General features: G+C 36.8%; 1 protein-coding gene across 7 annotated transcripts in view; it reads right to left on the bottom strand.

Annotated features, from left to right (window-relative positions):
• pan (pangolin) overlaps positions 1 to 13,034 on the bottom strand; it is a 42,673-nt gene that overhangs the window by 7,867 nt on the left and 21,772 nt on the right. For 2 of the 7 annotated variants that reach the window (XR_011033227.1, XM_068295937.1), the window contains exons 6-10: positions 11,599 to 11,686; positions 11,447 to 11,527; positions 11,236 to 11,385; positions 2,760 to 2,952; positions 559 to 712 (exon numbers count right to left, since the gene is read on the bottom strand). Coding sequence is in view for 4 of the 7 variants with exons in the window: in XM_068295937.1 (XP_068152038.1) it covers positions 559 to 712; positions 2,760 to 2,952; positions 11,236 to 11,385; positions 11,447 to 11,527; positions 11,599 to 11,686 (666 nt within the window). In the remaining 3 variants the exon portion in view is untranslated. Of the gene's footprint in view, positions 1 to 558; positions 713 to 2,268; positions 2,435 to 2,759; positions 2,953 to 3,567; positions 6,005 to 7,145; positions 7,470 to 11,235; positions 11,386 to 11,446; positions 11,528 to 11,598; positions 11,687 to 13,034 lie in introns of those variants that run through there. The other 5 variants (XM_068295936.1, XR_011033226.1, XR_011033225.1 and 2 more) reach the window with 5 other exon arrangements.

The raw sequence follows: 13,034 nt of genomic DNA, 5'->3' as shown, positions 1-13,034 counted from the left end.
TTTGGGAAATTAAGTTAAAAATAATGCATGTATGTACATTTAGTATGTATGTATGTTTGTCTTATGTATGTATGTATGTATGTATGTATGTATGTGTTTAGTGTTTTAATTGAATGTGGTCCCACATATATGGATGTGTGGGAGCCACAGGTACATAGGCGTAGTGGGCAAGACAATTCAATTTTGTGGTGGTGTGATGATGTTTTGAAACCAACTGCTGATTAAAGTGTTTCGAATTATTATATATTTATATAATATTTTTGATTTAAAGCCTTGCTGATGTATGCCTGTGCATGAGCATTTTGCTGTACAAGCACATTAAAAGATTGTTTGGTTTGTTTTTGATTTTGAAGTTGACACATTTAGAGCTGGGGGTTTCACATCTCTGATCTGTATCTGTCTGATCGTTTCAAGTTGATCTATCTTGATTTGAATCGTAATTGATTTTGGTATGATATAGATATACATATATAAATATATATATGTATACATATACACATTTATATATATGTATATCTTGTAGTTTCGTACAATAGTTTTTAAGGAAATGTATCTAACCTCCGTCATTGACATCTTGCTTCCGTTTCCGCTTCTTGCCGCGCGAGGCATTCGTGCGCGAACTCCAATCGGGATACATTTGCATGTGCAGTTGGCGCTCTCTCCGCGCCAATTCGTAATACTTGGCCTGTTCTTCACGCCCCAAGGCATGCCACTGGGTGTGGGATTCGATTTGTGCGTGGATTCGCGAAAATAATATTATTTAATAGTTTTATTGCAATTGTGTCGGATAGGTTAATGTGGATCAAATATTATATTGGTTCGTTTCGGATTTGGGTGCACAATTTCAGTTTCAGATTGAGCCGATTGGTTTACCAAGTTATTCGTGGATAACATTGCGATATGCGCAAATCAAAATTATGAAAAATAAAAATAGATAATATGCAGACATATTAATTAAACAGTAATATCACATGGTATACGACATATGCATATGATGTTAAATGGCTCTAATTTCATTGTTCAGCCAGGGCGAAAAAAGACTCCCCCACTTAGGGGCTCAAGCACCAGACAAGGAACTGTGTCGAGAGAAAAACGTGTTTCTCATCGTGTAACGTTGAAAAGCTTTGACGGATCGATCTTCTAGTCGGTTTCGGGTGCATGCATTCGCCAATTTATTTCCAGACTCGTAGTTTTTTTTTTTTTTTTTTTTTTTTTTTTTTTTAGATTCGATGCATGGTTCTTACAGTCAGAATCAATAGAAATGAAAGTTTTTAAACAAAATGGAATGTTTATTTATATACATTTTTTGTTATATATTTTTAACTCGCTTTTGGAAGTTGTTGCCAATTTTACAAAGGTTGTGTTTTGTGTGTGTGCGTATTTGTGTTGATCTGACCAGTATGTGAGAAGCTGATCGGGAGTTGTCCTAAGCCCTAAAGCCGTAAATTCAGTGATTGGGAGGGTTTAGGCAAATAGTTTGCAAGTTTTCAAGTTCCTTAACTTGAATTTAATATAATCATGTTCAAAATGAAAACAGACCAGACCCCTTCAAGGCATTGATACCTCTGGGAACACTAGTTCAAGAGACAATCGAAAGCATACGTGAAGTTTTTTCAAAATCTTGTATAATTATTTCTAGACGATTGCAATTCGTTGTTGAAAAATGGGTTTTACCTGTGCCGCTTTTTATTAATTAATTAGTGGAAGTCAATTTTGATTTAATGATTACTAATGTTTCGCGATTCGCGAATAGAAATCTTTACAGATCTTAGTTATGGACCATCTTCAAAAGCCTGTTTGGATCAACTTGTTGTTGAGTTTCGGTTTGTTGTAATTCTCTATAGGTTGTTGATATTGATTCTATGATTCTAGGATTTTATCTAAAGTCAAACTCAAAGCTACAAAACAGAGCGATGATACGGACTCTCTAGGTGTTTATGGATGTTGTAGTTCAAAAGTTTTTATACATACTTTTACGGTAGGTTACGAGAGTTCAATATAATCTAAGTATTTACACAAATTACATAGAGATGTTAGGTACATTTTTAAATTACTGTTACTGTTAATTGGTGTTGATCTTGTTTATTTGTTTGTTATTATTATAATTTGTTTTTGTTAGTAGCTGGATGTACTATGTGTGCTTGAGAGTTACAGTGTATGTGTGTTTATGTATGTAAAGGTGTATGATTCAATGAAATCGAAAAACATAAAAGTTGAATGCAGTTAGAAAAGAAAGAGATGTAAAAATTTGACAATTTTGTGCAATACCTCCCGAATCCGCTGTCGATCTGTCTTTTTTACGCTTTTTCTTTTTTGACACGTAACCGTAGTTATCCCGTGCGCTCCACCCCGGATACAATTCCATATGCAATTGACGCTCTTGCCGCGCCTTTTCGTAATATTTGCTTTGTTCTTCGCGGGACAGTTCGTGCCACTACAAAAGTATCATATATGAATGTGAATCAATTAGCATAGGTTTATTGAAATAATACGAGTTCTTCTTTATATCTTAAGCAATACACAAACGATATCGAAATACACTTGTTACTAAAACTTCTATGTCCGCCAGTTCTCAGCAGGTGTCAGTGTGTCAAAGTCAGATTAATCTTCAAGATTTTGCAAATGGAATTTAATGGCGTATTTTTATACTACTCCATTCTATATTTGTCTATATTCATTTTAAGTTCTGAAAACTATAACTGCATATTTGTATAAATCTGTATGTAGCTAGGACTATAGCCCAACTAAAACGAGCTTACCCGTCGCCCCAGGATCTGATTAATAGCAGCCGATTCCTTCAGCGTACATTCGGCAACGACTTTGGCACGCATTTCCTTCATATAGAGCATAAATGCATTCAGAGGTTTCTTGATATGTGGCTTTTTCTTGTCGTTTGAACTATCTTTACAGTCGTTTGCTTGCGAATTCGATGAGTTTTTTGCATCCAAGTTTCTGTAATTAGAGTTAATATATATCACTTTTTGTGTCACTCAAAAGTAGTGGTTATTGGATTAAACGAAAGGACCTAAACGAACTGAATTCTAATAGAAATCGGTAGTAAACCAAAAAGTTTGAATTAAAACTTAAGTGTTTAACATAAAATTGCATGTCGTTTAAGTCAAATGTGATAGTTTAAACAGGGACCGTAAATAAACATTATTATTTGTTTTTATACAAAATTATTTACTTATAGGCGAAATTCTTTTAAAATCACATATAATAAAGGAAAACTACTTTTTTGGTGTATCCAATGCACAAATTGATGAAATGGTATATTAATTTCGCCAAAATGTATGTAACAGCAGAATGGAGCCTTTCCGACCTTATATGAGACCTGATCTCCGCATTAGTTCCTTTCAAAGGTCAACTACTTGCAAATAATTTTGTGTCATTATTTTTGAGTACTATCTTTTTCGATAGTTTTTACCAAAACCATAAAAGAAAATCTTAAAAAAAGGAAAAATGAAATTCAGTAATGGCCTAGTCATGTTGTTAATATATATTTATGTACATATACTAAAGCGAGTACGGTCCCTGGGTTTAAATTATATATTCGTGTGAAATTACATATTTTTCAGCTTGGTTCCAATACTCAAGTCGAAAGGAGCGTCAGCAACTGGCCCATCGTCGCACTCGTCGCCAATTCCATTTGCGACGCAGCCTCCGTTACCGATGCTAGCTGTTAAAGCACTAAACCGCGCCTTAAACATATCGGTTAGGGCTCGTTCTTGCAGGGCAGTTACAGCGGCAATGGCTGAGGATGCCCCATGAACGACTGGAATGGATACAGGGACTGAAAGAGGGACCGAAGGTGACTTCATTGTAGACGCTGTGGGCGAAGTCGGTAAACTCTCGGTTGAATGCTTCCCAGACGAATACTCCTGTTGGCAGTTATTCCGAACAGCTGTGCTTACACCAGAGGCCAATGCCGGTGTTTCAATGCGACGGGCGTATCTCGATTTTCTTCTATGGTATTTACTGTTCGAGGCTGTGGAACCCACAAATGTACCAGTGGAGCAACTGCTATTACTGCTTGTTGGCGGTGTTGATGGCGTAGGTGGAAAGTGAATGTCGGCCAAATAAGCTGTATCACTGGCCCCGGGAACAGTAACGACTTCCCGGTGGTTTCGCAGAACGACTACCGGAGAGAGGTTTAGAGCAGAAATCGTCTCCCTAGTACCTCTGGCATCTGCAGCGGTGGTCATAGCAGAGGTGAATATGTTTGGTATTCGCAGGGCATTGTCTTTGGACTCGACCGATGACAACGATGCGTACTCCAAAATAACTTCTGCTGCTGTGGTGCAATTTTCCACAAGCTCACTCTTCTCACCTTTTGGATGCCAAATGCATACAGGTGATGAAATCGCCGATAATTCTTCGTCACTATCACTAGGGTACCCATCACTGTGGCCATTGACGGAGCCAAGGGCTGATGTTGACTTCGCTTGTCTTAAAATAATATTTTCAATGTCGTGCAATGATCGCGTTTTTATAGTTTCAGAATCGGAAATACTTTCGGGTTTGGCATCGGTTGCTTCAGCGTGTCTTGTTTTTGAATTTTTCAATTTCTCCAATTCAATTTTTCCTGCACCAGGAATAGTTGTTGCTCCTTCACATTCCGCTGACAGGGCAATGGCAGCCAGGGCCATAACAGCATGAGTAGGTGTCTGATTTAAGTTGGATCTCGATCCTCTTCCGTCTGGATCTGGTGTGAGACCCAAACGTTGAAGGCTCCGCAAATAATATAGCTCAGCACTACTCCATTGATGATAAAGTTTTCTCACTTGTTCTAACATGTTTTCAATTACTTTCACATTACCATCCAACTGACTCTTCACCGTTGTGTCCAAAGCCGTATCGCTACCATCAGTTCTGTCGCCATGCATCTGTGACTGAGGTTGTTGGTGTGTCAACAAGTTCTGCCGGAATTTACTGGAAAGCATTGTAAGTTGCTCTAGACTTCTTTTTACATCGAAGAGCAGGGTTTTTTGTTCGCGAAACAAATGGCACGTGGATTCGACGGTGCAACACTCTTTTCTTAGACGTTTGGCTACCTTGCGATTGTCTTGTCGGAATAGATGGGATTCTGTTTGACTTTGAAGTAGTGAATGCTCGGGATCGGGATGTTCATGTTGCTGTAGGATTATGTCTGAGTTTTCATCGTTTTGTTCCGCGTCATTTACTATACGATTGTTATTGTTGCTATCATGAGGAGCGGCTTCAAAAGAAACGGGCAGGGATGGCGAGGCGGCTGCTTCTTGGCAAGCTGTTGACTTTGTATCAATGTTACTGTTTGACCCCTCAAAGTCCATGATATGCAAAGCTTGATCGCTGTCTGTCTTTGTATGTGTATCGGGGATGCTATCTTGTTCAGATAGTGTGGGCTGCAAAAATCTAGCATAGAGCAGCTGTGTGGCTAAAAGCTGTTGCTGTTGTTGCTGGGACTTGTGCTGAGATAGAGCACTAGTGCCATAGACGTGGCTCATTAGTTCCTCTCTATCCTGGTTGCGATCTGATCCATCCTCTGTCTTTTGCCAGTGTTGACGTGCAAGCAAATCGGACAATGTCGAAGCATGGGTCCCCACCCCCATTTTTGCCCCTGTCGCATTGGTGGCAGAGATAGGTACACTGAATATATGCTCCAAAATATCCAAATTTTGCTTATTCACATTTAGTGAACTGTACTCCCCGTAAGCTGCACGAAACGAGTCTAAATAGTTGTCTTTCATATTGGTACCGATCTCAATCGCAGGTGTGGCGGGTTTTCTAGCAGATGACATTCCAGTCAATGGACTTCTCGAATCACGTTCCCTACCATTAGCAGGTTCATCGTAGTTCGACATTGCAGGAGTTAACGGATAATGTGGTAGAACGGAAACACGAAAAGCAGCTTCTGTTGCAGTGGCGAGAAATCTATTGATGTTTGTTGCTTAGTTTACACAATTTCACTTTTTGTCTTTGAATTAACTTTTCAATGTTTTTCAAAAAATTATGCATGTTAAACCTAAAAGCGTAAACATTTTGTTTAATTGTGTCAAACTTTGTCCTAGGTCAGTTTGAGAAATATTTCTTTATTTTTTATTTAAGATTCAACTTCAAGATTTATTATCCTTTAAGAGTTACCCTATGTATTGATGTATGTATGTATACATAAAATCATAAAAACTATTTCTAACGTTAATTACTACTCTAAAGTCCGATTAGCTAAACTCTCAATTCCCTTTATGTAATTCTGGTCCTTTAAACTTTCCATGTTCTTGACCTGTACTACCATCAATGGACCAATATCTACTAACATGTATCATCAACATGAAATGTGTAAGTCCTTGTTTTCAGTCCCATTACACATTAATTAATAAAACCTCTCTGCGTTGCTGAGTCTGCAAACATTTTCCGTCTTGTTTTCTCTGTACTCGGCAGGCGCATTGGCTGTTAAAATTGTCCTGTTGCCTGCCTGTTGCAGACAGACATAATGAAAGCAATAACATTACCAAGTCTAACTAGAATAAATATGTGAACCAAATATTCAATATTGTTTCTGTATCTACATTATATGGCAGCTTTATTTACTACTCTCTCGTCTTATTCTGTTTCTCTCTTCCTATCGGCCTCTCTCTATTATCCATTTGCAATTTGTTGCCTATAAAAATGCACCTTGACTTCGAACGTTAACGGTGTTTAACTTATACATACTAATGTTCATAGTAAATTAATGTATCTACATACATACATTCTTTGAATAAATTTACATTCATTCCTAATAAGCGAAGTCTTGAAATGCATGTAGCTAAAATAAATCACCACTAAAATCTGTATGCGTGGACGCAAATTTCCTTATTTTTAATTAATGTTAATTCCTGATAGAATTTTTTATGGTATGGGCGAAATTGAACAAGTCATCATATTTGTGAAATCAGTTTATTTTTATGCAAACTCAAACACGACTAAGGACAACATTTTACACAACCCCGACTTATATTGGCTTTTCCCCATTATGAGGGCACGGTCTTAGCATCACATTAATAGTATACACTGTGCACTAGAGTAAAACATCATGAAAAATTTAATGCAAATATTATAAAGTGTTTGTTTATGATGTCCTAATAAAACGTCACAATATAAATATTTTTATTATTAAATCTGACCGATTAGACAAGAGCTTATTCTGTTTTAAGGTTTCGATTGTTGTAACCGCCGCCAATAAAGATTTTCGCAAACGTGTACATACTGGTACAACAATTTGACAAATTACATTCGTCCTTTCGGGCTTTAAAGCTATCAGTTTACTCGTTCTTCATCGTTTATTGCAAGGCGGCAGCGTGCGCCAGTGCCACAAATGCGCGGTGAGAGCATACGAGCGTGGGCGCAGTGTTCTCTCTTTCTCCGCTGTACAGTGTGCACTCTCTGCGACTTAAAGAGGCAAATGAGTATGTAGTTTTGTGTTCAATTTTCCCGCATTTACAATTAAATCATGTTTGTATCGATATATAATAATCAAAACATATTTTAATATTTCTTGTCCTTGCCGAATCCATTTTCAAATTTTATTTCCAAAGAAAATTTAGGTACGTTAGAAAATAATAGTTTGTTTTCAAAAAACCCTTACATTGTAACTATCGATAAATTCCTATCGATATGCGATGTAAAATACACGTTCGCTTTACCAAACGGTTGAGCAACGGTTCTTTTAACTTGTTGAATGACGATGATGTTCCCAAAAATAAAGCAGCTGTGTTGTTGCTTAATAATCATCTCTTTGATTTGCTTCATGGCATGTGAAACGAAATTAATACTTTATCATATCAATTTAGTCATATGAATTTCAAATATTTCTTTTAGTTGGTGCATGGTATACCGAAATCGATGAGACGATTAGTGCTTTCGGTGTTTAGTTACAATTTTCTCGGCTCACATATAAATTTATAATTTAATTTTAATTATAAGTACATACATACATACATATGTACATATGTGGTCATGTCAGTTTCCATCTAGCCCTCCATTTAGGATGGACAAATAAACCCCATTTTTAAAAATCGTAAGTATTTTGTGTAGATAGTAACATATATTCTTAAAAAACGTGTGTTTAGTAAATTCAGAAGAAACTTATTTACCACAAATTTCCAATTTTTTCTCAGATTTTGGTTTGGCATTTCGGATTTTTTTACATTAAGTCGACGAAAGAAGTGTATCAAATTAATCAAGCCAAATGATATTATAACTAGATTACTTTTTCCCCCACAATTAAGTAAGTAAGTCGTCTAGCCGACTTAAGTATACCATGCACCAGTATATTATATTTATACCCTTGCAAAAAGGGTATATAAATTCTGTTCTGTTCAAAGCATAGAAGGATGCATTTCCGAGCATATAAAGTATATATATTCTTGATCAGCACGACAAGACGAGTTCAAATAGACATGTCCGTCCGTCTGGATCAGCGCAAACTCCTTCTAGACCGTAAGAGCTACAGAGCTGAAATTTCGCATGTAGGCTTGTATATACTCCAAGGGTTGTATATTTTGGATTCAGCTAGACCGGATCACGATATCATATAGCTCCCATACTAACGGCAAAGTCACAAACAGTGACTTTTCTCAATAACTTCGTTATTTTCTTAGCTATTGCTGTGAAATTGAATATTGGTTAGTTTATTACCTAAAAACCCAATAAACGACTTTGCCAAATTTGATCAAGATCTGAGGACTATATCATATAGCTCCCATAGGAACTTCGTTATTTGGCGTGCTAAGATTGTAGGCCGTGAATTAGACTTTTTAAATAAAACCTTTTCCACTTTGACAGCAAGATTAACAAAATAAACTTGCAAGGGTATACAAACTTCGGCGCGGTCGAAGTAGGTCCCTGCCCTCTGGTAAATATTATTTTAAATTTACAATAACAAATGCATTTATGTATTAGGTGACGGGTCCTTCAACTTTACGAGCTAAAAGCGATCACATATTTGGCAATTTTTTTAATAAATCCAAATTGAATATTGTTTTTCACGGGGAAAAAGAACAATTTACAATTACAAATTTACATATTTAATTATTCCTTGCACCCATAGGGTAAAAAGGTCATGTAACCGGCAGAAAAAAGCTTATCCGATCCAAAGTTTGTATACCCTTGCAACTTTTTTGGTAACTCTTTCCTTACCTATTAGCCATCAATGTGGAAGAACGTTTTATCTAAAAAGGCTTATGTTTGTGAAAAAATGGCCTACAATCATAGGAAATAACGAAGATATTGATTATAGTCACTGTTTTCCACCGATCGTTCCTATAAAAGCTATATGATATGTATATCTTGATTAAATTTGGCACAGTCGTTTTTTGGCGTAATAAACTGTTTAATATTAAGTTTCACGATAATAGCACAGAAAAAAAACAATTTATTGAGACCGTCACAGACGGACGGACGGACGGACATAGCTATTTGAACTCGTCTCGTCGTGCTGATCAAGAATATAAATATTTTATATAGTCGGAGATGCTTCGTTCTATGCGTTGCACACTTCTGACCAAAATTAATATACCCTTTTTGCAAGGGTATAAAAACCTGCAAGGGTTGGGCGGGGTCGAAGTTAGCCCGGCCCCCTTCTTTTACATGCGTTAACTAAACATCCTGTTTGTGATCGGTCTTTCCTATGAGAGCTATTTGATATATGCACCCGATCTTAACAGATATATTCAACTAACAAATTAATAATTGATAAATGATCATTTCTAGGTACCAAAAGTTCCCAAAGATCAAGACACCAATGTGTGAATCCCCTCTGAAGTTTTGAATTTATATGTATATGCAATAAAAATGAAGATAATGAAGTAAGTAGTCCCATGGACTTCGACAGTCAAAATACATTCTAAATTTATATGTACTTAGATATGAACATAAAATTATTTTCGCGGTTTATTCTTACAATCCTATTTTAAAATTTGGACTTTAAATAGATATTAATAACAAATATTAGTCTGTTCACTCAAAATTTGATGTCTCTAGCACCCTTGGTCTTCGAGAGTTCCGATATATTAGCAAGTCTCTTTGTTATTAGGCTGTGAAAAGGATACAGAGACAGTTTATCCCACTTTTGTCGTAAGTTGTCATTTATTACCAAAAACAGCGGATCTTCTAGGATCAGGCACTCGTCCTCGGAGTTTTTTATTGCAATCAATATTTTTTTTACTTTACCGCGGAAAACAATTTAGGAAGCACTTGAAGAAATCAGAATTTGTTCACCTTGCTACCGCACCTGGTCGGTGGACCGAACCTTGAGTTTGTGCAAGTGACTTCGGAAAAATAAAAAGTCGAAGTTTGTGTACCCTTGCATCTTGATATGTTAGCAAGGAATTCTAAATGTAAATCAGCAAACCACGCCTCCGAAAGTACATCCGCAGATTTTAAAATGCTTTCTGACAGCCATAAAATGTATAGTTAAGTAATAGTCTAACTGATTTAAATTTTGAGTAAAAAAATCCCTTTCTTAGCTCAATAATATTGTATTGAATGGGCTGACATGGTCATACGAACTGAGCTTCACTTTTTCACATTGAAATCTTTTTAGCTAAATTAATATCATTTTTTTCAAAAGTGTTTGAATTGGCTAATGCGCTATACAATGTATTTTTGTTAATAACCTATGTTTTAAATTAAGACTATGATATGTAGGATAATAAAATATTCGAGCTTCGAGTGAAATGCACGTTCTGTCGCATTTTTTCGAATTGCGTTCAGGCTTGACTTTCGAGTTAAGGGGCAACAAGATTCGAACGTGAGGCGAATTTTAGGGGATGGTGTCTAATGCGCAGGCGCTTCGCCAATGAGAAAGCCAATGAGAGAGTTCATATATCGAGGATGTTTGTCTATTTGTTACTCATAGCTGTATATGTATTCGCGCAAGTATTGAAGTGAGTTGTAGATGAATTAAAGATGGCGACTGTTAAGCGCCCACCCACTAAAACGCTAGAGAATACCACGAGTACCCAGAAAACTGAAAATTACACAAATTATACACAGCATTTTAAATATTTTAAAGTTCATCCCTATATGATTGGGAGAACAATGTTTCTTCACCAGGGACCAGATTATATCTCAGGCCTAATAGGAAAGAAATGTATTATGTCAGCATTTCAGATATTTTGAGCATTCGACTACCTCTGATTCACTTCCAGTTCACTCTAATTTACCAGTTTAGTGGTAAAATGAAATTTAGTTGCCACATATCCTACAACTTACCTTGGATACCGATTATTCGTTGTTGTGTCTTGAGCGCCGCAGTCTTGTTTAGAACTGGCCGCAACAATTGCAGGATGGGAATTTAGCACATGATGAGATGTAGCATGGACTGAAGGCAACAGGCTCGGTGAGAATCGGAATGGAAAATCGCTAAAAAGAAACCAAATGTCTGTTAGGGGCCTACAAAACGCAGCGGAGATTTCGAAATTACCTTGAGAGCGTGGTATTAATTGGTAAGGAAGTGGGGTACGGGGTCCTAAAACTAGATGCTGAGTATACAGATGGTGTGTGCCTAAAACATTATGACAATTATTGTACACATTAAGTTTCAAGAATTATGTCGACAACCCGGAGAATACTTACCAAGAAGCTACTTGGGACATTTCTGGACTCAACATTGGATAAGGGTATTGACTTGCAGCAAACGGATATAACGCTGGACGTGTAAGAGCTAAAAATAAAAAAATTTGTTAAATATTTTAATCAAAAAATTCTATGTAAATTAAGAAATTAGTATAAACAAAGACAAAGTTAAAGTCTCCTTTAGATCTCCTTTGTTCAAACCAGCGATTAGTAAATTGCACTTAAGATTCAATAAAGAGTTTAAAGTATATAGTAAGTTCAACACTTATTCCGAATATACGTAGACACGTATTTGGCAACAAATTTGTTAACATTTGTTCTATCAACATTGTACGATCAGCTCTTAGCATGGAGATGGGGAGAACTCATTGCGCCATTCCACCTAATTCATTAACCGTCTCAGTTGCTCAGATGCTGATGCGTTTCAATTGATTACCCGCTACAACGACATCCTCGCCCAGAAACTCATTGAAATCTCGAATGAAGGGAGGTGGAAGTAAATGCAATGTATACGCCTGCTTGTAGAAGCCCGTAAAGTAGATGTGTAAATATAGGATTATTTAGCAATTTTTCTCTTCGCTCAAGCCGTTTTCAATTTAATTGAAAATTTGTTGTCCTTTCTCTATTTTGATCCGGCGATGTCCCCGTCCATGTGCGCGTCCTTCGCACAATACAATTCTGTCGTTGTTGTCATTTTCAAGTTTTTATTGTTGCCTACTGATGCTGGCTGAATAGAACGGAGTGCAGGGCGACTGTCACTGTCGCTATAATCACCCGCTGGCAAATAGGGCTCGGCATGTGCCGCAGGCCACTCTGGCAATGTGATGAAGACTTGAAATTGAGCTAGCGACAAAAAGGATGTCATTATTATGTGGTTGTGCAACATGTTTTTATTCATTACGTTGTTGTTGGTAGACTTCGAATGGGTCACAGAATACAACTGATATCTTTCCCCCTCCCATTTACTCGACTGTCATGCAACCCTTAAGCCAGATATACACATGTATAATTCTTAAGCGGTGCACTATCAATTTCAAATAAGGGAAGTATTTGTTGAATATATTGCTGTTTTTTGAGACAGACCTATTTGTCATACGGCTGTAATAGAATCCTTGGACCAATAGTTTCTTATTAACAATCTATTTTCTCTAAGTGCCATATAAAAATTGTTTTCCAAGAAGCTGGTTAACTCTATATTGAAAATTTTATGTTGTTCTGCAGTTTTTTCATGTTGTTCAAAGTTTTTACTTCACCTTCGCATCCGTGTGTATACCCTAATATAATGTGGATGGCATTCAAATCATTTGAAATCCATCGATCAGATAAATTGTCGCATGTGAACTACAAAACGAGGAGAAAGACCGTTTCATCGATGCCATCTATACCCGTCCCACTTAAGTCGCGCATATCATTACTGGAACATCTAGAGAGGCATG

This window comes from Drosophila tropicalis, unplaced genomic scaffold (genome assembly GCF_018151085.1).
Source record: "Drosophila tropicalis isolate 14030-0801.00 unplaced genomic scaffold, ASM1815108v1 contig_859, whole genome shotgun sequence".
Taxonomy (NCBI): domain Eukaryota; kingdom Metazoa; phylum Arthropoda; class Insecta; order Diptera; family Drosophilidae; genus Drosophila; species Drosophila tropicalis.
Note: the sequence above shows the minus strand (reverse complement) of the source record. Positions and strands in the feature narration are given on the sequence as shown.